Source organism: Ornithodoros turicata, chromosome 1 (genome assembly GCF_037126465.1).
Source record: "Ornithodoros turicata isolate Travis chromosome 1, ASM3712646v1, whole genome shotgun sequence".
Classification (NCBI taxonomy): domain Eukaryota; kingdom Metazoa; phylum Arthropoda; class Arachnida; order Ixodida; family Argasidae; genus Ornithodoros; species Ornithodoros turicata.
In genome coordinates, this window is record NC_088201.1 from 198,098,171 (window position 1) to 198,124,131 (window position 25,961).

General features: G+C 46.8%; 1 protein-coding gene across 9 annotated transcripts in view; it reads right to left on the reverse strand.

Annotated features, from left to right (window-relative positions):
- LOC135378930 (caspase-7-like) overlaps positions 1-25,961 on the reverse strand; it is a 271,342-nt gene that overhangs the window by 41,939 nt on the left and 203,442 nt on the right. For 6 of the 9 annotated variants that reach the window (XM_064612108.1, XM_064612111.1, XM_064612105.1 and 3 more), the window contains one exon: positions 7,549-7,617. The exons of 2 other annotated variants lie outside the window; for them this stretch is intronic. In XM_064612108.1, coding sequence (XP_064468178.1) covers positions 7,549-7,617 — 69 coding nt within the window. Of the gene's footprint in view, positions 1-1,733; positions 2,113-2,164; positions 2,242-7,548; positions 7,618-25,961 lie in introns of those variants that run through there. One more of the 9 variants, XM_064612112.1, reaches the window with a different exon arrangement.

A 25,961-nucleotide genomic window follows, 5' to 3' on the forward strand; every position in this document is an offset into this window, starting at 1 on the left:
CACCAGAAGAAAATGAAGTATGAGTTGTAACTGGTCGCCTACATACATTTAAACTGTCCCACTCAAATGTCACTCCGTTGACAATCATCTTGTTATATACCTAACGTACAGAGCTGCCTTGATTCCGTTCATCCTTTGCAGACTCCCATATTTTTTTCCGGATATCTCTTGTTCTATCGCAGAAATCCTCAGATACAGAAAATACAGTGCCCCTCAATTTTGCCCCTCAATGGCTTTGAATGAGTGTGCCTAGAGGACTGTTGCATTGGTAAGCCGATAACAGTGGCACGAAACACAAAACCTGCAAAACAGGAAGAGGGTTAGCCATGCCAACTCGATGATTGCCGTGCTTCCCTCTAAAGAAATCTGCAGGATGACGGTCGTTTAAGGGCCATAGTGATAGGCAGCCCCTGACGGAACTTCAGTACGCGCTGTTGGTAGAAAACTGCTATTATCGAATGGGATACAGCCGCTGAGGTTGGCTTAACATTCGTGACAATTCCGTCTTCGACTGAGGTCGTGACGCTTCTGACACGAGACTGGCTAGTTTGGCAATGGAAGTCTACGACGATGTCAGACGGAAGTAACCACAACAGGGCCTCTGACAACATCGCAGAGTAATACCCTAGTTACACTAGCGCTCTCAACCACGGTTGAGTCGACCGCGGTCGAGCTCAACCGTGGTTGAGAGTGTTACACTGCAGCGCCGAACGTGGTTCACTGCACGACCACGGTTGAGCTTCGACTGAGCTCCTCAACCACGGTCGGGTCCACTGAAAAGCAAGATGGCGGACTCCACTTCAGCTACTGTAGTGGCGTCGGAAGCAATAAGTGAGCTGCCGTGCAGCAAAAAACACTTCGTTTGACCAGGTGCTATGACGATGCACTTGATAAACCCTTGTGAAGACAGTGTAGCCGTATCGGGGACCAAAGAGGACAGAAAAGAAACGCCGCCGATTACGACCGCGTCGAGACAGCTACTGCGGTTTTCGTCGGGAAGCAAGTGCGAGTTAAGATAGAAAACATGACGACGGAATATAGGAAACGCAGTTTGTAGTAGTTCAGTTCTTGTTTCTGCTTGCTTGTTGTGTATGTCATAGCTACTTACGCCTATTTTATCCAGCTACCACAACATGCTGGTAGATGATTCCGTGCGATCAGTGGCGTTTTCGTGGCATTCTTGCGAGCGCGTATGATGTACATGCTGTTTAGTGTCCTTTTCGATGTTTCATACTATTTGGTACAACTCATGACATGTCATACTTCAATTTCCAGCTTCACCTATGAAACTACACCTATGAAAACTACAGCCACACTGCACGGTTTCGCACTGCTACAAAACGACTACTTCAGAAACAGTGATGTCATGATTGGTGAGCACAACCACAGTTGCAATCTGAATCTGTGTGCTGATATGATGTGTGGAACTCTGCATCTGACTGATCTGCTTCAGGATGATGAGGGGATATGAAAATGGAGTGTTGTAAGTCTTCTTCGCTGGAATATGTGTTCCAGCTAGTATATCACAGCTTGTTCTGGACTCATGTGAACCAATCATGTGCTTAAAACATGTAATAGTTTGTAAAAGCATCATTAGGCGGTAAAGAATAAAAGAGCAACAATTGTGAAGTCAATAAATGATAAGCATTAATGGATAATAATAATAATGGATTAATAAATAAGGATAAGCATTTACTAAGCTGGAAATGAGGGCCAGTGCTGGCAAAGCTGCGTGTAATCATACGCCTATTACTACTAAGCATAGCAAGGCAACTAGTGGGTTGGGATCCATAGTCAGGAGATTCATGCGCAACAAGAAAACACAATAACAGTAGCTTGTGCGTATTGTATGTAATTTGTTATGCATGATGTTTATCCCTTGTGTATGTGCATGTGATGCACTATAAGCATACTATGTTAGAAGTAGTCCTGATAAACTTCGAAAGAAGGACAAAACAAACAAAAGAGTTGCAAGCAACTGCACAGGAAACATCGAGGCATCTTCCTCAGTAATGTGTCGTCTCACTGCATGCTTCACACATTCTTGTGTATCTTCAAGGTTCCAATTGTACACGAACAGCCAGATGGAAACCATTGCTGCAGCATCCTAGCCTGAAGAACAAACAACTGAGCAACAAGAGACAAGTTTGGAACCTGCACAGACCTCACAGAGAAATTAGCGCAAAAACCAGACTGCGATGATGCAGGTCCTAGAGCTCTAAAAAGCTGTGGAAATGAGAGCTACAAAAGCAGAAAAAAGGAATGAATGTTTCAAAGAAAAGTACTGAGGCTGCATTAAAGAGTTAACAGAATGCAACAAGAAATGCTTCGATAAGCAAATTAAAATGGTGCAAGCGAGATGGTGTACTGTGGAAAGAACTAACATTTCCTTCAGTTTGAGGAACACACAGTTCATATTGTGTGTTCCTCAAACTCGAGGGAAATGTTTCCTCCTTCAAAGAAATGTTTAATTCGATGCAGACTTATGTTCAATCATCGCCACCACAATAATTTTCTTTTTTTTCCATAACAGAGAAAGCTCACATAGTTTGTTTTTTAGCTTTATAACAGTGCATTGTCCTTGCAAAGCCTCATTAAATGTATATGTGTAATGTATCATGCCAGCGATTCTCGCTTTTGTTACTTAAGCTGAAAAACGGTCATTACGTGAAAAAAAAAAAAAAAACCTACAACAACAAAACATAGGCGTATTACCGTGGTTATAAAATCTACATATAAGGAAACATGACAGTAAAGTTATTCACTTTAGAGGAATGTACTTGCCCGCAATAAATATGCTGTCATAGTGTTCTAAAACGTTGTTTGATTGATTGAGATTTTAAAAGATATGGAGGTGTTCCGGTCAGCTACTGCAGAACTCGTGAATAGAAAACAGTAGAAAAACCAACCTCAAGATGACGAAGAGACAAAGACGAAAAACCATGCAAAATAAACAAACGAAAAACAAACAGGGTCCACCTGATGGATGTGTCCAGCAAATTAAATACGAGTTCAAACGACCATAGACTGTAAAATGTCATTGTTTTTGCTCTCTTCAGTTCTTTTTTTTTTGTATTTGATAACGTGGACACTTTTTTCTTATGATGGACAGTTTTTGCTTACTAAAGTTGCAGCTAAGTGCAACGGACATGACCGAACACCATACTACAGGGCACGCAGTTGCACTTAACCTGCAGTTAAACTCTGAAATTGGTAAGGTGTACTGTGCCATTTGCGTCACTGTCAGTGACAAAAAAATTCCACTTGCATGCACATCGCGAGACAAAGACTCCTACGCTGAATTCATTGAACGAGGTTTCCAGAACTGGAAGAAAGCTCTTCAACGATTTAGAAGTCATGAGAAGTAAACTCTTTATCGTGAAGCATCCACGGCGCTCAGAAGTGCAAGCACAGGAGCCAACGTAGCGACTGTGCTCTCTGAACCGAAGCTCAGCCAAATGAATCAAAGTCGTCAAGCTCTGTTCGCTGTACAGTTCGCTCCAAGCGAACAGTACTGTCGTCTGTTCGCTTTCTGGGATGTCAAGGCCCACTTCGTAGTGTCACTTCGCGGTTACAATGAGGACGAAGGTAACTTGAGGCAGCCTCTTACGTTGCGGGGAGCGGATGTGCCAGGTCTCGGGGCGTGGCTCAACAAAAGTAGGTGTAAGTGGAATTCGCCGGACTTGCAAAATGAGATGCTTGAACTCATTACCCACAGCATGCTCCGTTCCGTAATCAGAGAAGTGCAGGACGCGTTATTTTGCGCGGTGATTGCTGACGAGACCTCTGATATTAGCACGCAGGAGCTGATATCCTTTTGATTCACGTACGTCAAAGATGGTCTTGAAGTGGAAGAAGTCCTTATTGGATTTTACGTGACGGCTGATACGAGAGCACGCAAGCTCTTCTCAATGCTGAAACACGTGTTGTGTCGTATGAATGTTCAAATTGAGAAGTGCCGATGACAAGGCTACGACGGGTCTGCAAATGTGTCCCGCAAAAGCGGTGGACTTCAAGCCCTAGTTCAGGATATTGAACCAAGTACGATGTATGTACACTGCCTTGCGTACACTATCAACCTAGTGTTGCAAGACTTGTGTAAGCAAATTGATGTGTGTCGCGACTTTGTCACCTTGTTCGCAGACTTGGTAAATTTTGTGAATACATCTCCAAGGCGCTTCAGCTGGTTCGAACAGTTCCAGAAGGACGGAGCACCGGACCTCAGACAATTCTGTAAAGCCCGGTGGACGCTGAAGGCATCCTCACTGCGGTCAGTGTCAAGTAACTACTCTGAGTCGGTGCAATTCACCTCTCGCTCTGTCATCGGATGAAAAGAATCACACAGGAGCAAAAGCCAGTGGCTATGCAAAAGCGCTCGGAAAATTCGATTCATATTTCATGCTCGGGCTGATGATCCCGGTATTTGAGAGATTGGAGAGCGCAAATTCTGCTCTCCAGAAGAAGAGCTTGCAGTTTGGGCATACAGAGCAAATAGTGAAGACCGCTAAAGAATGTGTTGCCGAACTCCACGACAAATTCCCTGACTTTTGGAGCATGTTGAAAGTCACGGCTGAGGAGCTCAAAACTGGGAGCCCGAGCCTACCGATAAGGCAGCGACAAGCCCCACGTCGTTACGACGAAGGATCTCAAGTACACGAGTTTAAATCCACGGAAGCCTATTATCGGCAGAGGTTCTACATGGTAATTGACACGGTTCATGCGTTTCTGTGCACTCGGTTTCCTGCCGGAATGTGGGACCACGTGGCCAAAGTCGAAGAGTTCTTGATGGGAAAAACTGACAGCGGTTATCTGTGCGAATTCTATTAAGGAGATCTTGATGCACGTCGCCTTCAGCTTCATCGAGATACGCTGCTGGACATTGCAAAGCAGCATTCCGTAAGCCTTGCTTTGTTTCAGGACGTAAAAGAGCTGCTCTCAGGAAAGGAAAGTGTGGACTGTGTGTGGACGATACTTCCAGAAGTTGTGAAGTGTGTACGATACTTCCAGAAGTTGTTCAACTTCTTCGAATTGTATTGACCATACCTGTGACGTCCTGCACATCAGAAAAGTCCTTCTCGTGCCTACGGCGGCTGAAAACTTGCGTTCCACAATTGGACAAGCCCGGTTAAACCATATTACCTTGCTCCATTGCCACAAAGAGTTAGCTCGTGATATCTAGCTGAACGCTGTAGCAAACGAGTTCATCAAACGAACAACTCCTAAGGAAAACACGTTGCAATTTGTTGGCTAGAAGAATGCTATTTTTTCACGGCTTTTCCCGTACCATCCAATGTGCCGGTACGCACCTGCCATCATGTACCAGCCGAGAATTTGGCAACCAAATAATAAATATTACACGTTGCACATGGTCGTCACTTCGTTTCCGGCTCAGGCACCGCTGGACTCCTCCCGTACCCTTCACTTTGCGCAGGCGCCGAGCCATGTCCAACGTGATGAAGCAGGACCAGTGTCTATCTGAGCCTGTACAGATATCCCACCGAGAACAACATCCACGACATTGTGGGGAGAACACGGAGGAGTTTGTGACTCTTGGAACAGTGGAGTCCGCCCTCCTCCCCGGACCGCAACTAGCGGTTTTCCCGCGCTGAAGGCGTCCCCTGACGAAGTGCGGAACGTGCAGGGGACCGGCCAAGGAAGGTGAGACTTGATGGTGTCGCTGAGGGGGCGGATAACATGGCGGGTCGCGGGAAAATTTCGCTCTGGAGCCGACGTAGTCATTGCGGTCCAACAGCATGCCATCCGCTGTTGCACGTGCACGAGAGTCGTAAGCAAAGAATGTACCTCGGGTTTTGATGCCCCGCCTGCGTCTCTGACAAAATAGGGCAGTATGACCGCTTATGTGTATGTGTATGCGTGTTTCAGGGCGCCGCCATTGCGGCCGGTAACAGACAGGTGGTGGTGACAGTAGGGAAGTAAAGAGATAAGTTATAGGCTCTATATGCTGCGGTGAGACCGGCTGCGACGGAGTCCAGCCGGATGACGAGCGCAGTTCATGAGCGTAGGACGGACGAAGTGTCGTAGCGCGTCCGGCCTCAGAGCAGCCGCCACGTCGTCTCGTATCAAAGGCTGCAGGCAGTAAGACTCAGGTTGCGCAGGTGGTGGACAGGCTTCAAGGTGAGTTGGTCGCTGCACTACGTAAGACAACTCCTCGCGAATCAGTTGACGAAGAAGCATCCGGAGTGCTCCCACGTCCGGAAGGCTCGAGGTACCAGACACGAAAGGTTGGGCAGCGCGAAATGACGCGCTACGCAGGCCGCGCGAGCTCCGTTCCTCTTGAAGCGATCTGCACGCCTCGATCACACAGGCGGTGGTGGAAGGTTCCTTCAGAACAATGTACTGGAAGGCCTTTTCAGCGATGCTTTTGGTTATATGGTTGATGATCTCGAGCTTATGCATGGCAAGATCCGCCCGAGTACAAACAGCCAGGGCGTCCTCGATATACGTATGCTGTGTAACATTCATCGTGTTGTTGGTAACGTATACCGAGAGGCCCGGAGCAGCGTCCATCTTCCTAGCCGCCGCGGTGCCAAACAATTCGCGAACACTTCTGTAAAAGATAGCCCAGGTCTCGAGCTTCGATTCGTGATTTTCTAACCAAATGCTCGCGAGGTCGGTGAGGTAGAGTACGGTGTTATTCAGTTTAGCAGGATCGTCCCATCGGTTGCGTGAGCTCGCGCGGTCGTAGGACGCGAGCCACTCTTCAATATATTGGTTTCCAGTCCCCAAGAAAACCTGAGGATCACGCTGGCTCCGGCAGCCTGAGTACGAGCCTCCGAGAACGGGGGTGCGTCATGAAGAAATGCGAGAACGGGAGACGGAGATATGGACGAAGGAGCAGCTAGTCAAAACTCCGGACTCGAAATGTGAAGCGAACTTCTACCAAACTGTTAACAAAGGATTCGGACGGGAAGAAACCATATTTATTCGGCATCGTGCAGCACAGCCAAAGAATCCGCACACCAAGCAAATCAAACAGTTCAGCCTGATGATGACGATTACGAGCTACCTTGAGAAGACCGGCTGCATTCCCCCTCACAAGGCATATGTGTATTTCTGTAAAATGCAGGTCCCTCACGCAAGACGCACAAGTGGAGCGGAATGGTGAATACGATTGAAATGATGGATACGAGCAATTGATGAATACGGAACATCCTCAGCGGTAGTCTGAGGATTAACGTCAGTAAATGGTAATGTTGCAAGGATACTAATCTCCCAGAGGCAATGTAACATTGCGGGACTCGTTGCGTCGTAAACAATTGTGGTAAATCGTGTTTGTGTTTGTTTACGTGTCTTGCCCATCGCTCAGGCTTGCCTATCATGGAACCTTCCAGTCTACTGCAATTTTGCGCCTGTAATTTAAAATTCTCAGCTCTGCCTGTGAGTTTTACTTCCGCGCTCTTCTTGGTGTTCGCTATTTATAGTGTCGCTATTTATATATTTTCTTGTAATGGGCGGGTAATTACGTCGTCTTCTATTTCACGAGCAAAATACACGTGTGTAAATGTACGTCATATAGATCATACTCACATCTATCAGTTGTCTGTTCACAACAGTACTTGGGTGCGATGATGAGGGTTCGTCGTCCACGTCGATCTCCTGAAATAAAAATGCGATTCTTACTTGACCGTGTCTGTACCGCGACCTTTGTGAAGGGCATTGTACCAGATAGCCCTCAGCACAAAACGAGGCTAATCCTAAGCCTCTTCTCCTCCTTCTATCCTCTTGGTCGTACACCTTGGTCGAAAGGGAGGGAGTTGCCTCAGGACAGAAGCCGCCGATATTTCGAACAGAGACTGTTCTTCTTCTGGGCCCAGAAGAAGAACAGTCTTTGTTCGAAATATCGGCGGCTTCTGTCCTGTGGCAACTCCCTTCCTACATCTCTACCGGTTCGCTGGATTTCTACCCATCTACCTTGGTCGAAAGTTTGCTGTAGGGCCCACCTCTCGCGCGAGGTGGCACGCATTTTGATTGCGGTATGGTGCTCGCAGACGTTGCTGCGGGTGGCACAGATCGACATACGTATAGGTCATTCCATGCCGAACGCACTAGTCATTGCGCTCAACCTTCCCAGATGTCTTTGAAAAAACCTGTGGCTCATTGTTCCCATGCGCTTTTACGCAAATTTCAACAAAATCTCTTCTGAGTGAAGGCAAAGCACAATGCTTTCGTTCCAATACGCTGTGAAGGCTGATCCCCACGTTTTATGAAGTATTTATGCCCCGAGAAAACTATAAACTTCCTGTATATTTTTTCAGGACTTTCGATTTTTTTTTCATATTTACTTAATTAATTTGTGTAGGAGGCACAGAACGTGTTAAAATATTTTGAGGCGCACAGACTTGGCGCGCAGAAAAAAATCATGACTTTCGGAAATATTCCTTTTTACCAGATGTTCAGTCACCAATCGCACACGGAAGTGGTTTTGATAAAAAAAAATGGGACCGATTGTATTTCATAGTATGCCCCTTGAACATTTATTTCACAGAGATTATTTGAAGCATCATATTTGTGTTTTTGCCTGGAAAAAAATAAAAAACGTAAGAAACGCTTCACCACTCCTGCAGTCATCAGGCATTGCCCCGCAAAGCTGCCTCACTCAAGACGCATCGCCGCCGCGCTGGCAAACGCACACGGGAGCCATCCAAACCAATTTGCCGTGCTTGCAAAGACATGTTATATGTAGAAATTGTCAAGAATACTTTCGAAGCTTCACGTTACCATGAGAACGGCCGGGCCGTCTGCTATGGTGCAGTACATGCGGACATGGAGCACTGGAGAGAGAGGGATGTACTTTGACGACGACGACGTGTCTGCAGTCTGCACCTATTAGGGGAGGTCGGGGGGAGAGTTGTCACAATATTTACGAGTATTTTGCTGTGAGGAAAGTACTTTCGTCAGGCTGATGAGTCCAAAGCTTGGTTTTAGTACGATATTTTGGCTACACCACGCACATATTAAAATAGAGCCGTATTTCAAAAACAGTTTTTAAAAAACATCTGCTCGGAGGTCGTCAAGTGTGGCATTGCGCCCCAGTGACAGGGCAGGCTACCATACTGGCAGGGGCAGCTTGTCTCAACTGCATTTTCTCGTGATCGTTATTGTGGAGGGGTACCGAATGGAATACCACTGGAAGTGCGTATACAAAACAAAGAAACAGAGCAGTGAAGAACCTATTATCTTAAGCTTTACATTTTATATTTTCACGTCTGTCCTATCTGTGTAGGATACGTACAAGCTAGCCTTTACTGGCTTGTTGACCGCCATGTTAAATGTAAAAAGTAGCTCTACGTTATTACACCATCTCTAACATGTTGTTAAAAAGCTACTGAAACACCATCTTGCCCATATAGATTGCGCTGTCAGTCGCTGCACCAGTTGAGGGACGTGGCTATTTCCACACCTCATATGGAACAACTTGTAGAGGACGATGGTCTTCCTCTACATGAGCCCCGACCGGCGATGATGGTATGCCACGGAGAGGCGATGACGGTGGCCTGTCTCCATGGCCGCGCCGGTGGAACTGAAGGCGGTGCTCCACGCGCGTGGCCATCGTTGTCGTCGTTGTCGTCGTCCGCTACAGGGGTCCCCCGGCCGTCAGATGCGTTGCGGACGCATCGCAAGAGCTGGAGTTAACGCGTCTGGGGAAAGCTGCGGTGACGTGGTAGACGTGCGGTCGAACAGGGGCACGGCACACGTTGGCGGCATTTCAGAGAGGATGAAGACGGGAACAGCGATCCGTGTGTAGGTAGTCATCCTTGTGGTAGGTGTGGACGGGAACAGCGATCCGTCGCAGAGAGAGTGAGGCGCTCGGTGTCGTGGTCCTGGGGTGCCGCGACCGGCACGGGAGCCGAAGCTCGATAGTCCCAGGTGGAGTGAGTGAGGTGCCGAGACGGGCTTAAGCGTGCCGAGGCGTCGGCTGCCGCGACTGCCGCAACCGGCAGGTGAGCGCAAGGCTCGAGTGTCGCGGCCGGCAGTGAGAAGCGTGAGAAGACTTGAGCGAAGAGAGAAGCGTAGGTGAGAGAGAGCGAAGAGTGCGGTAGGAGTGAAGGTGGGCCGTGTGTGCCGGAGGTAGTGCTGCTCGATGGCGTGGTCGGAAATTTGGGATGGTGAAGGGCCGAATTGCTCCGGACGTGATGTTCTTTGTCCGGGTCACCAAATGTAGAGGACGATGGTCTTCCTCTACATGAGCCCCGACCGGCGATGATGGTATGCCACGGAGAGGCGATGACGGTGGCCTGTCTCCATGGCCGCGCCGGTGGAACTGAAGGCGGTGCTCCAGGCGCGTGGCCATCGTTGTCGTCGTTGTCGTCGCCCGCTACACAACTGACCCCTATGATAACCGCAGTGACTTTAGCTCAGCGTTGGACTTAGCTGTGCAACGCGTTCCGCTGAAAATCCTTGGGAAGATTTCCCAGCGTTGAATACCCACTACGAACACGTGCATTCTTGAGAGCTTTAGAATACGTCGTGTAACATTTGAAAATTTCAAGAACGGGCTATTTTACGTTGCTGTGTGCACCTTGCCATGGTTTCCAAGACAATAAAAGTTTATTCAGCTAGTGTTTACTTGTGTCGCTTAAAAAATAGCTACGTAGCTTTACGTAGCTGGTGTGACAGCTGACCCTTGTGAGAGCTCTTCACGGTCGTCCGTACGGCTTGGGACAAAAGTTTACGGAACAGGGCACGGAGAGGTGTTGTGCTAGATATCGGGAATAGGTCGAATAAGAAACGGATGACCGGCTGTGCTATCAATCTCTCAGTATGTGTGTCCACTCTTGGTTGCTGCTAGGGTATCACTCCAAGGGAAAAAAGCGACACCCCAGTGTTCCGTAAACTTTTGTCCCAAGCTGTACATCTAGCTCACTTTAATTGGAGGCGACACCGTCCTCCCGATCTGGTTTCCTATATTCGATGACGTCAATTCGACATTACATGATGAACTACTTGCAATGGGAACGAGACAGAGAGAAGGATCTCTCCTGAAGGTTATCTCCCTACCTCGCCCTCCTTTCTTACAGTGTCCAGAAATGTTAACGCTAAACTAGCTACACTAGAGACAATATAATAATATTGTGAGAGCAAGCACCATCAGTGTGGCCATTGATGGGCTGGAGAGCTCGCGTACAATTATTGAGGGTACACGCGATTCGGAAGGCTGAGTTCAGGGCCGTGTTAACCCGCTGGGTCCCGCAGCACTCGTGTACTCCTGCAGCTCCTGCGCATGCCTCAATGATGCGAGTTCTTCCAGTTTCCGGGACACCGGCCTTCCCTCGGCCTTCCTTATTTTCCTTTCGACATCTTCCCTCTGTTTCTGACCCATATTCACCATAGCCGAAGAAACCGGAAATTTTCGAAAATGCTTTATTTATATCGACTATATATATACAGTCGTGCCTCGTTAATATGGACAACTGAAATTATGGACGATGTTTCTGAGGATCAAACTTTTTTTATGCATTTTCGTCACAGTAATGTGGAAACTCGCTTTTCGGACAATGGACAGTCCAGTAGGATACAAGTACAAGTCATATGTAATGCATGCATTTTCGTCTCATTATGTACGGTAAGTAAGCTCTTCAAACAACATTTCGCCATTTATCGGTTATTAAATAAGCTCTCTCCTGAAACCTTCCAGAGGCAGGGCAACCGAGTAGCTCAGTTCGCTTTCTTGACCATGTTTGAATTTCTTTTCTATTTTTTCTTCTTTTTTTTATTCCTTCATTTTCGTTCTTCCCTGACGAATTATTCACAACGCCGATGTCATCCAATTTCCACAACTTCCGCAGTGAGTTGACCATGTCGTCGTTAGAGGTGCACTCGGCTCTGAGTACGCAGGTCACAGCATTCAAGGTTGCACATTCAGTACCAGATGTTGAGGTGGGACTTTGAAATGTCTATCCCATTTTGTTTTAACTGCGATAAGGCATTCGTTATGACTGCAACGCAAATTTTTTTCCGTTACTATTTCTACAGCTGATCTGCCTCCTGAAGCAGATTAATTCCTTGCATGTCCTGAACGTTGGGGAACAATAAGTCAACGGCGCCCTCCAGTTTTGATATTCTGCGCGATGTCAATGTCAGTGGGCGCCCAGAGTACATTCCTGCATATATCAGGAACAACACCTGCTTCAAAGGCCTATTCTGACGGTGAAAACTGGCTTTGTATGTGGCATTTCACTACGTCACATCGCTTGGGATTCAAACTCGACATGCATCCAAAAGTGTTGAGCGTGAGGACTATGTTGTCGCTCCCTTGAAGACTTCACTGTTCGGTCAAGTGTTTCCTTATGAAAGTCTCTTGACTACCTTCGTCGATTATTTCACGAACGTAGATGTACTTGCCGTTGGCTGTTACCCAGCACCTAAAAGCAAGTAGGGGTACCTGAGAACTGTTCCTGTTTAGTCCGTCCGGGACCAACACGCTTGTGGCCTTGCTTGTTTCCGTGCTGACCATGCGCTTGCTCTCGGGCCTCCACGATGGGTCACGCACTGCCGATGCGTGCCAACCTCTACAACGGGAACACTGTAATTTTCCTCTTGGGCCCCTGGCGTAGTGGCCTTTTTGTGCACAACGACAACATGGCTTACCACCGATTAGCTTCTTTTTTCTGTCATCTAATACCGTAATTTCACGCGTATAAGCCGCACCGCAGATAAGCCGCAGGACGGGTTCTTAGGAACATTTTGAAAATTTTCTGGCCGCATAAGCCGCTGGCAATACGCGGCGACTGATTTGCGTGACAAAGGAGACCATAGAGGAGGCCATAAACCCTGTGGTCCATACACCGGGGTCAGCATATTGTGCAACAAAGGAGGTCAGGTCTATAGAGTTCTAGCAATTTCGGATTGTGCCCTTCTTGGGTGTTTTTCATGGATTCATGGGTCAGTGGTCTTCCAGAAGACGTGAATCACTGTCACCACTTTCGTTAAAGCTGCTTGGGGGAATACACCAGGAAGATCAATCTACTCGAATGTTGACCCGCCCCTATTACACACTGCTCGTGCACCGGCAGGTCAGTACTGTTCCAGAAACACTGTCAGCCCTTTCGTTAAAACTGCCGTATGGGGAAAATACCAGGAAAAAAATAGTAATCAGATAAGCCGCGGAGCGCCCGTAAGAAAAAAAATAACGCATAAGCCGCGCCTAATACGCGTGAAATTACGCGTGAAATTATTGCCCTGCGACAGTTATTGACGGAGAAATTATGTGCCCTACCCAGTTTGCAGTCGAGTGAGAAATGCTGCCACAAATGCAATAGACGGTTGGAATAGGAAGACGATCCAAGCTGCTCACATTTCTTTGTTTTCCACGGTGCTTGCCCTGTCTGCTAGCACTCCGGTCGTTGAGTCGACTATTCTCGCAGTTCTCAACTTCGACTTGAAGGAACTTTTTTTATTTTTTTATTTCATGTACCCTACAATTCCACATGAGTGGCACTACGTAGTGGAGAGGAGAACATACAAATGAACATCTTTTCAAGGTATAAGATTACAACAGCATTTAACGCAACAGAAATTCTTGCACTCTTTTCAAGAAGATGTCATTGGAGGCCGAATGAATTAAGTCACGAGGGAGGCTGTTTCTCTCGGGGATAGTTTTAACAAAAAAATGTTCTGAAAAATTGTTGATCTAAAACGGTAAAGCTCAATCTTGTGTTCGTGATCTAGGTGTTTAGAAATAAAACTAGGAGGAAACAAGTAGTTACCAGAAGGAATACCAGAAAGATCGAAATAAATATCACGGAGAAATTTCAACCGAGCTTGCGTTCTCCGAGACTCATAGACACCCATCCCAGCATGGATTTTAAATGCACAGATCGAAAGTAAGATGAATATGAATTTGTCACAAACGTTGCTGTTTGACTTTGAATTTTTTCAACTTTTTGTTTACAACCATTCTCGTGCGGATCCCAAACCGTGCTAGAGTATTCCAAAATAGGTCGAGCATACGATTTATAGACTATCTCCTTAATGTCCCTGGGAGCCCCTTTAAAATTTCTTCTAAAAACCAAGTGTGCTGCTAGCTTTTTAAATGATCATGTCAATGTATTTTTTCCCATTTAAGACTTCTGTGACTTTTGACACCTAGATATTTATATTCGTCAACCGTTTCGAGAATAGAATTACACAATGTATAGTTTAAAACTTTGATGCTACTAGAAAACGACATAGCCTTACATTTGCCCGCATTCAGTTTCATACCCCAGTCTTTGTACTATAATTCTACTTTACTTAAATCCCGTTGAAAAATATTAGCATCATAAACCCTGTCTATGGACCGATAAATTACACAGTCATCTGCAAATAACGTGATGGAAGAACCAGCAACTCCGACAAGATCGTTTATAAAAATTAAAAAAACGATCGTTATCGATAAGACCTGTAAGACCTGTTTTATGTACTTCCGCAATAGCTTTGACTTGCCCCCAAATCTGACTTAACTCTTTCAAAATATGTCCGCTTCTCTATACGAATCGCGTTACGAATGCATTTAGATAACGCTTTTATCTTCTCATAGTTCGAAGCACTGCCGTTCTTTTTGAACGCGGAGAAGGCTGCCGATTTCCGCCTGTCAACGTTTGTATATTCCTCGTAAAATAGGGTTCATCGCATTTGCGTTTGTGCTTAATTTTCCGTGTCGGTACATATTTTTGAACAAGGCTGGTCAGCATATCTCAAAAATGCTTCCACAGAAAGTCAACACATTGGGATTTGCTTAATGTTTCCAAATCAGGGTAATTAGCTTCCAGGTTCCTAGAAATAGCCTTAAAATCAGCCCTGCTATACAAGACAAAAAATTTTCTCTGATGCTGATTTGGTACTACCTTAGAGTGAGTCCTAACACTAGCAGTCACACATTCGTGATCCGAGAGGCCCGGGAAGACAGAAACATCACTAATAATTTCCTCACAGTTACACAGTAGTAAATATAAAACGGTGGAGCCGCGTGTCCGAAGATGAACAAATTGGTGCAAAGAATGCATATATAGCATCTCATCAAAAACTCGGTAAGCAGGTGAATTATTCAATCTCTCATATCCGGTAGTACACCGCTTGAAATCTGGCAAGTTAAAATCACCGAACGTTAACACACTATGATCGGAGATAAAAGATACTTGGTCACACAAATTTCTCAAACATTCCTTGCCTGCGGCCACTAAAAAGAACACAGTGCAATGGATTACCCTTTCGACAAGAGACGACACCATACAGACTCACAGCTGTCAAAATTACTGTGAATTTCCTCAGCGTGCACAGAACTTCGTACACAAATAAATACACCACCGCCATGAGTGTTTCTATGCTTTCGAAATGCTCTTCCGCGAGGGACGTTAAATACGGGGTGCCGTGTGATGAGCTTTCATCGCACGTTAAAGAACCCTCAGGTGGGCAAAAGCAATCCACAGACCGACCGCTGTGGCGTCGCTCATGATCTCAGTTGTCTCGCGACGTAAACACCCAATTATAATAATAATAAAGCTTTCGAAATGCCGTACAGTTAGGAGGGAACACTTCTGAATCTCTCACGTAACCATCAAGCCAGGAGTCACATCCCATAATTATATCAGGATTAAGCGTAGATAAAAGCTTGCAGAAATCATGAACTTTATTTTTTTACGCTTCTGGCATTCAGACACAAAAGCAACAAATCACATGTCTTTCCAGTGACATTCTGAGGAAACTATATTGAGGGTGGTCCGTTATTCGTTCGATTGTTGCCAGTGGCAAACCGCGGCCCACCACCTCGGTCGAGGTCGTTTTGCCTGTATGCACATTACAGCTTTGTGTGACACCAGAACAAAATGAAGTATGAGTTGTAACTGGTCGCCTACATGCATTTAAACTGTCCCACTCAAATGTCACTCCGTTGACAATCATCTTGTTATATACCTAACGTACAGAGCTGCCTTGCTTCCGTTCATCCTTTGCAGACTCCCATATTTTTTTCCGGATATATCTTGTTCTATCGCAGAAATCCTCAGATACAGAAAATACAGTGCCCCTCAATTTTGCCCCTCAATGGCTTTGAATGAGTGTGCCTAGAGGACTGTTGCATTGGTAAGCCGATAACAGTGGCACGAAACACAAAACCTGCAAAACAGGAAGAGGGTTAGCCATGCCAACTCGATGATTGCCGTGCTTCCCTCTAAAGAAATCTGCAGGATGACGGTCGTTTAAGGGCCATAGTGATAGGCAGCCCCTGACGGAACTTCAGTACGCGCTGTTGGTAGAAAACTGCGATTATCGAATGGGATACAGCCGCTGAGGTTGGCTTAACATTCGTGACAATTCCGTCTTCGACTGAGGTCGTGACGCTTCTGACACGAGACTGGCTAGTTTGGCAATGGAAGTCTACGACGATGTCAGACGGAAGTAACCACAACAGGGCCTCTGACAACATCGCAGAGTAATACCCTAGTTACGCTAGGCTAGTTCCATCTCAAATCGAACAATCCGGTACACTTGATGTCTCGAATGAACGGGGAAAAAATATATGTTGAAGCCATCGCTGAATTAGGAGAAATAAACGGTTTCCGGATTCTCTGCGCTGCGCGGTTGGGGAAGTAGGAGAGGAGGAAAAAACTGCCTCTCATAAGACGATGTCGTCGCGCGCGGGTTTGAGAGTTCGCTACAAGGCTATTTCTTGTCGCATTATAGAAATTTCTTGATCTGGCTTTAGACCACTTAGGGCACAATAGGATCCTGCATTGGCAGTGCTGTCTCCGTTTTTGTTTGTGTACAAAAAAATATCAAAGTTGACTCAAAGTGCCGAAAAGTTCCGTATTCACTGCAACTTTGCGGACGATGTACAAAACGGATAAGATTGAGCTTTATGCCGGTTAATTTGTCATTCATGTGGCTATCGAATGATGTATAATTTGTTGCTCTACTCTGTCAGGAACGTAAGCGATACCTCTTTCAGTAACACCATACCACCGAAAAATGACGAATTTCGGAAGCCTTTATCTAAAAAACCCCACCAAAAACTTGCCTCGAAAATTTTATGTGTTGTAGATAGTTCCTTGGACTATGCGCAGAAGAAAAATCAAAAGTCGGACTTTATCGGTAGGCGCACTGTGAATTTTTTGCCAGCCCTATACGCAGAGCGCATTCAAGCCTTGGCACCGTGTCCCGCGTGTTGCAAAATCGAATTTTCCAAAGCGACTTTCAACTTCTGTCTTCACATAAAAAGTAATTGCTATCATTTGCAACCGTTCTGAGCGCTTGCGTTCATAATAGTGTTGTAATCGCTGAATGTAGATTGTGGAGCAACCATATGTGCTCACATTTTTTGCGGGATGACACACATGCATTGCAAGTGCTGGGAGCCCGTCAAGAACAGAATGCTTTAGAATACTTTTGCGTCTTTATAAGAGGTATATTTGTCCACGGTGATCATATCGAAGCATATTTACAGTACACAGAATAACAAGAACTTGACAGCGAAGAAGACAAGGTGACGAAGGTAAGAAGGTAACGTAAGTTATGCAGAGCATTCTGAGTGGATGAGAGCTAGTGCCCATGTCATGAACTGCTTTAGGCCGTTGTGGAAGCCACTTTCCTTTATGTTACTTTTGATGGCAGGTTCTTGTTAGATTTTCTTTCAAATGTGGGAAACATTGCTGCGTGTTGTGATTCAGCCACCTTTGCTGTGAAGTACTTGAAGCAGCTTCTGCATAGCTGACCCACTTCTGTTACGCCTTCGGCTTGATCTGCTGGAACCACAGTCTTTATGGCAGCTACGCCGATCTCCGAAGCAAAGCGAAAATCCTTTGTCTATAGAACTTTTTTCTTGTGTATGAGGCGGTAGTCAGCGAAATCCACACGATCAGCACTGTACAACGAAGAGGTCATTGAGGTAGGTGTGATACCAGGACGACACACTACAGTAATGCAGATGTCGTCGCACACTCTGTATAAGGGCACTCCATGCACTTCTGTAGTCGAGAAGTGAGTGAAGCGTCTTCTGTGTGTAGGCGAAACTTTGCGCAAGGTGTCTTCAGGGAGTAAATGCGATCAAGACCTTCCCATGGTCGCAGCATGTCGAACCGAATGGCATATTGGACAGCGGCGCCGGTCGGGCTGTTTCGGCAAGGTTCACAAAAGGCACCATGAATTAGCCTTGAGTGTGTGCGTATGACACTACAACATTTTCCTCAGTGTAATTTCCCCCCTCCGAGGTCATGAGGCCGTAGGAAAGGAAATGTGTCAAAGAATACTGGAAGTCACTGCGTCCCTCCTGCCATAATGCGTACAATAAATATGCTTGTTTAGAATAACCCTGAACAGATATGCCTCTTACAAAGATGTAAAATCATTATGTTCTTTCCTTGATCCCAACACTTGCAATACATGTGACATCCCGCAAAAAATGCGAGCACATCTGGTTGCTCCACAATCTAGATTCAGCGATTACACCATTGTTATGAACGCAAACGCCCAGAGCCTTGAAAAGGAAACCTTGAAACCTCAGAATGGTTTCAAATGACAGCAATTACTTTTTATATGAAGACAGAAGTTGAAAGTCCCTTTGGAAAATTCGATTTTGCAACACGCGGGACACGGTGCCTCCGCTTGAATGCGCTCCGCGTATAGGGCTGGCAAAAAATGGCAAAAAATTCACAGTGCGCCTACCGATCAAGTCCGAATTTTGATTTTGCTTCTGTGCATAGTCTAAGGAACTACCTACAACATATAAAATTTTCGAGGTAAGTTTTTGGTGAGGTTTTTTAGATAAAGGCTTCCGAAATTCGTCATTTTTCGGTGGTATGGTGCTATTAAAAGAGGTATCGCTTACGTTCCTTACAGAGTAGAGCAAGAAATTATACATCATTCGATAGCCCTATGAATGACAAATTAAACGGCATAAAGCTCAGTCTTATCCGTTTTGTACATCGTCCGCAAAGCTGCAGTGAATATGGTGTTTTTCGGCACTTTGAGTCAACTTTGATATTTTTTTGCAGACAAACAAAAACCGGTACAGCACTGCCAACGAAGGATCCTATTGTGCCCTAAGTGGTCTAAAGCCAGATCAAGAAATTACTAAATGCGAGAAGAAATGGCCTTGTAGCGAACGCTCAAACCCGCTCGCGACGACGTCGCCTTATGAGAGGCAGTTTTTTCCTCCTCTCCTAGTTCCCGAACCGCGCAGCGCAGAGAATTTGGAAAGCGTTTATTTCTCCTAATTCAGCGATGGCTTCAGCATATATTTTTTTCCCGTTCATTGGAGACATCAAGTGTACCGGATTGTTCGATTTGAGATGGAACTAGCCACTAGCGCTCTCAACCACGGTTGAGTCGACCGCGGTCGAGCTCAACCGTGGTTGAGAGTGTTACACTGCAGCGCCGAACGTGGTTCACTGCACGACCACGGTTGAGCTTCGACTGAGCTCCTCAACCACGGCACTGAAAAGCAAGATGGCGGACTCCACTTCAGCTACTGTAGTGTCGTCGGAAGCAATAAGTGAACTGCCGTGCAGCAACCATGACGATGCACTTGATAAACCCCTGTGAAGACAGTGTAGCCGTATCGGGGACCAAAGAGGACAGAAAAGAAACGCCGCCGATTACGACCGCGTCGAGACAGCTACTGCGGTTTTCGTCGGGAAGCAAGTGCGCGAGTTAAGATAGAAAACATGACGACGGAATATAGGAAACGCAGTTTGTAGTAGTTCAGTTCTTGTTTCTACTTGCTTGTTGTGTATGTCATAGCTACTTACGCCTATTTTATCCAGCTACCACAACATGCTGGTAGATGATTCCGTGCGATCAGTGGCGTTTTCGTGGCATTCTTGCGAGCGCGTATGATGTACATGCTGTTTAGTGTCCTTTTCGATGTTTCATACTATTTGGTACAACTCATGACATGTCATACTTCAATTTCCAGCTTCACCTATGAAACTACACCTATAAAAACTGCAGCCACACTGCACGGTTTCGCACTGCTACAAAACGACTACATCAGAAACAGTGATGTCATGATTGGTGAGCATAACCACAGTTGCAATCTGAATCTGTGTGCTGATATGATGTGTGGAACTCTGCATCTGACTGATCTGCTTCAGGATGATGAGGGGATATGAAAATGGAGTGTTGTAAGTCTTCTTCGCTGGAATATGTGTTGCAGCTAGTATATCACAGCTTGTTCTGGACTCATGTGAACCAATCATGTGCTTAAAACATGTAATAGTTTGTAAAAGCATCATTAGGCGGTAAAGAATAAAAGAGCAACAATTGTGAAGTCAATAAATGATAAGCATTAATGGATAATAATAATAATAGATTAATAAATATGGATAAGCATTTACTAAGCTGGAAATGAGGGCCAGTGCTGGCAAAGCTCCGTGTAATCATACGCCTATTACTACTAAGCATAGCAAGGCAACTATAGTGGGTTGGGATCCATAGTCAGGAGATTCATGCGCAACAAGAAAGCACAATAATAGTAGCTTGTGCGTATTGTATGTAATTTGTTATGCATGATGTTAGTAGTAAGTACTGACCACGTTTATCCGGAAACGCACATCTTCGTCTGGACGCCATTAATTAGCAATTAGAGCTAATTGGGACCCCCCACATTAATCAGCACCCTCCATGGAGCCATCACACTAATTGGGGAGCGTCTATCTCGCGTCCAGACCAGTTGTGCGTTTCCGGATAATCGTGGTCATAAAAAATAAAAAAATAGGCAGAAAATAAAATAAAAAGATAGAAATAGAGTGGAGAGAAACAATTTATTCGAAAATCAACGATGCCGCGGCGAAGAAGCCGCTCCGGAACACCCGATTGACCAGCGCCCGCCATGTTAGTAGTTTGCACCCAGCAGTTGCAGAGATCGACGACAGGTGGCCACTTAGTTGCAAGGCATCACACCAGATGGCGCCACCATCATAGCTCTAGACGAGAAAGACAGAGAACAAGATACTAGCGGCAGGTAAAAATGACAGCACTGCTAAACAAGTCTAGGCATACGAGAGAAAAGGTCTAACCGCTACTGCTAAAACAGCACGGAGAAAACAGTACACATCGGGGAAAAAGGCTTACGGGGACGATCGCTTAGGCCTAACCTCAACGTCACAACACTATGCAGCTAACACAAGGCGGGAACCACTGGGCACACATCGCTAAACATGCGTCAACACGAACAAAAGGCTTGCTCACCGCAAAACAAGTCTAAACATGCGAGAAAAGGCTTAACACGAGCGCGGTCAAATCACTCGTTGGTCACCGCTAAACACGGCAAACATACGAGGAAAAAGGCTTACGGGGGCGATCGCTTAGGCCTAACCTCAACACTACGCAGCTAACACAAGGCGGGAACCACTGGGCACACATCGCTAAACATGCGTCAACAGGCTTGAACACCGCAAAACAAGTCTAAACATGCGAGAAAAGGCTTAACACGAGCGCGGTCAAATCACTCGTTGGTCACCGCTAAACACGGCAAACATACGAGAAAAGGAGCGCGTCAAATCACTCACCTTTTCCCCCGCGGCAACTTCCAGGCAGAAACTGAGCGAGCGCGGGGAACACACGTCTGCTCTGTACGACAGCCAGCCAGAAACTGAGCGAGTGCGGGGAGCGCACGTCTGCTTTCCACGGCAGCCAGAGAGAAACTGACTGAGGCGACGCGCAGCGGCAGCTATGGATGCGCGCGCGCCCTCTGCTCCACCCGTCCGCGCATGCGCGCGCTCCTAGCTCCCTCTGCGCCGCCCGCAGGTGTTTTCCGTTTCGGCTCTCCGCTGCGCGCGCGCGCGCTCCTAGCGGCGACGGGTGGCTTTTGAGTTTCGGTTTCACTCTCTGTTCTTTGCGCGCGCGCGTTTATCTGTATAAAGGCAGCGCGCACCGCGCTCGCGTCATCACTACGTGAAGATGTTCAGCTACCACTCTTTACAAAATTCTTCCCGCACCCACGCTTCTTGGGAAGAAGTGGAGAAGGAATGTTTCAACAGCGAAAGTCCCCGCAACGAGCTCGTCATCACTGCTTTTCGCTACGTGATAGACATGGTAGGCTTTGGCAATATAGGAGAGATCTCGCCGGGGCCGCTGCAGGAGATGGTGCGTCGGATCTACGCCCGTTACAAGAACGTCTGCATAACGGTTCCTGACGGACCCCTGGGACTAATGAGCGAATTTGTGAGCTTGTCCAACGCAGAATTCAACTACATCGCTGCAGACATCGTAGACCTTCTCGCTCGTGCCATCGCTCATATTAAGCACGCCCTGCGGAAGCAGCGACATTTGCAAGCAGTCTACATCGCCAATTTGGTCATTGATTTATTGAAATACCGATTGGTTATTGACATGCAACGCATTAAACAGTCCGAATAACTTTGACGACACTCTGTGTGTTCTTTCACTGAAACATCTTTATTGAACAACAAACAAAAGAGTTGGTCAATAGATGCCTGCACCCTCCCTCCCTTGTCTGATCATCTCGTAATGCGGCGTTCGTGAGATCAGACGTGCCAGAAAAGGGGAATCTTCATCGCAGCGCCGTCATTGCGCGGGTCACTGCACCAGCACGATGACAGAATGGTAATTCTTTTCGTACACCCATTCCGCTACCACACTGCCACGATGTCCCGTGCTTCTCCTGTCTGAGAGAGAGAGAGAGAAGCATGTCTCGACTAGAACTTTTATTCTCGATTACATGCGCGTGCAGCTCTTTGTTCCACGGTTACTCGATGCCTGACGTCGACGGTCTCGGGCTCTCTTCCGGGTTTTCCGGTGCTGCACAAAGAGGGAGTACTATCGTAATGCGATACGCGTCAAAACACTAGGAAAGCTTACCGTATTCGCAGCTCCCATAAGGGAAGGAGTGTACGGCATCCACGAGATAGCGTTTGTCGTCGTAGGGGACTAAGCTCTTCTTGAGTCTCGAAATGGTGTACATCATTTGCTTTATACTCTGGATGGTGCACTGCTTCTGAGAGACCGCCTTTTCATTGAACAGAGAATCTCAGTACACTTCGTGCAATAAATGTTTCCTCACCACGTCTTTCTTAACTCCTTTCGCTCTCGCGATCTGTTTGTGTGTCCAAGCCAAGAGAATGCTGTACATTTTCGCTCGGATGGCTACGACTTCCTGAATAACTCCGCCCCCCGTCTCGTCTTTGAAGTACCCCATCTGATTCGCATGCTCGTCGTTGAAAAGTGGGTGGTCCGGCAGATAGGAAGACAGATCTAACTCACTCTCAATCTTCATCAGCTGCTCTTGCAGGCTTTCGCACGTGAGAGAAAAAATTATGCTGTCCGTGTCGCTATAGATCAATTGCACTGGACATGTCAAGCGAGAAAAGAGCGACTCATAGATGAAGCTGTACATTCGGACTTTGGATATTTCAAGAATGGCAAAGCCCACGTAAAGGGGGTGCGTGCATTTGATGCGGCGTTGTTTCATCTCGTACAAGATGCACTTATCACTCAGAATGTGAAAATGCTGACTGTCGACGGAGCTAGCTTTTCGGAGCACGCTTTCTTTGTCGTAGGCTAGGGCATACTTTTTCATCCGTCTCACATTTTGTATCGACTTACCGAACGTGCTGTTCGACATGGTTTTGTACAGAAGTCGCTCGAATTTCGTGCTCGCGGCATTCCTCAACGCGACGTTTCTCTGCACGAAGGTTCGCAAAAAGTTGTCTTGGCGGAACGAGAGGATGCTGTGAACACGTTTTATTTTCATGCCCAACCTCACGTACAGAGCGAGCAGTGCATAATGAACGACATAGCGTTCTTTGTCGTAGCACGTCAGCAAGAGTTTTGTTGTGGAAGGGGCGTTCAGCGCCAACGCATCTTTCAGGTGGCGTTGGTAGGGGAGAGTTCATTCTCGTCCACGCACCTGTGTTCGGGAGCCAGGGGAAAATCCCTAGTGAGCGCGTGCAGTTCTTCAGGATATGACAAGTCTACCACGTACACGTAACCCACTTCCGAATCGTGAGGAATGTTGAGAACATCGATCTCGCTCCACCTCGAAGGATCCACCCACTCAAAACCACCTGTCGGGAGATGGAAAGTCATCGCGTACGGGTACAAACTGTTGACGTCGAGGTACTGGATAAAAGTATTTTCTTGCTGGGGATCGTAATCGTCACACCCCTCGTGATTAGCCCGACAGTATCTGTGGAAGCTGTTACAAATGCCTCCCCTGATTCCCTTCTCGATCGTTTCATACATCTCGCGATCGCTCATGAGCTCGAGTTTGACTTTGGTGAGCTTCAGAGCGCTGCTCCACGCGTAACTGGCGAGGGACACTGTGCGTAGGATATCTAACCTATCCGTCTCTAGTGCAATCTTCCTGAAATACAGTACGACGTCGCAGAGCTGACAGGCGTCGAGCGTGACGTAGAGACGCGTGTAACCGCCGAGGTTCTTACATTCGGACAATTTGAAAATCTCGAGGGCGTACTGATAGTCCTCGTCCGTGATCTCTTGGTCGTTCAGGTCACTTTTGAAAGCTTCCTTTGGCGGTAGTGCGGGCAAATTGTACGCTTCGAAACTGTCGACGAAGGTGTACGGGTAAATGCCCTTCCTGAGGAGGCGTCGGAAACGGTCACCATACATTTGACGGGTACAATGAAACGCGCTTTCACCACCGCTGGCGAGCAGGGTTTGCACCAGGTTCGACAAGGAGAGGTTGAAAAACTGCGTGGTATCGCGGAAATGGAGATCGCCAATGTTGAACCCTCTTATCTTTTCCGAGCTCGAAGCTAAGATCCACGGCTCGCCCAGATTTAGAACGTGCATGTGGCGGAGAAGGGAGCTCAAATCGTACTGCAGGTTGTGCACGCACACGACGAGTTCTTTGGTGTTACGACACGTAAGGCTACACATATCACACAGCGTCGCGACAAAATTCGAAGAACCGGGCTCTACGAAGCGGGTGTGGTCGTGATGCGATACGTTCCGCGTATGTCGGTTAAATTTGATTCCACAAAATTCGCAGTGTGTAGCGCTCGCGTGCCGAAAGTGGTCTTCCATACTCATGACCAACGGCGCGGGACAACTGTTCAACCTATCGATTTGATCGCTAAATCGCTTGAGCGAGAGCAAGCATTTCTCTGCCGCACTGGGTCGGAAATAGCCATCTAGGCCTAGTATTTTTCCGTCCCAAATTCTCACTACAATGATGCAGTACGAGCTCATCCTGTGCACACTCACGGCGTCCTTCACGAGCGCGTCCTTTTCCAAAACGCTCTCTGTGTCCAACACCGCGAAATAGGGATAGGGATGCATGTACTGTATCTTGTTGAAGGAGACACACTCCCCCGCTTTTGGCATTTCGAGAATCACTTCGTTTACGTCTCGGCACAGACGTTCGTGTTGCTGCAATGCCTCTCTCGTTCCATAACCGGACGTGCATTTCTCGCAATAAAAGTAGTCACTTCGTCCCATGAAAGTGCTAAATTTTCGGATCCCATAGAAATGCTCCCTAACCTCGAGCAGGTGGACTTTATCCTTATAGAGCGTGCAGGGAACCCGTCCGGTAGATATCGAACTCGTCTGCTCATCGAACACGTAGATGTAGACGGAGATTTTGTTTTTTCTCTCCCACAGGAAAATGTCTTCGTAAGTGACTGGGAAGCAGGGCGGCCAGTACGTTACGCGCGTCTCCGGATGGGAAGGATTCATGTACTTGTGGTATCTTACATGCAGGTTTGGTTTGTTCCTCAAAGGATGTAAGAGTGCCAGCACGCTATACTTGAAACACTCGTTTTCGTGATTCGGTGGAAGTTTGACGTTTGTGAGAGTCTTTGTTTTTCTCTTTAGCAGCTCGGGAAGCTCGATCGTGCATCCAATCCGCTTCGGTTTTAAGCGCGTTAGTTTTAAGTCGACACAGTGGACGTCATTCAAGGTGAAACCAGACCCTTCTCTCGCATAGTTTTCAACGCGTTGTGAGGATTCTGCGATAGCAGCATTTATCGCGCCTTCGATTTCTT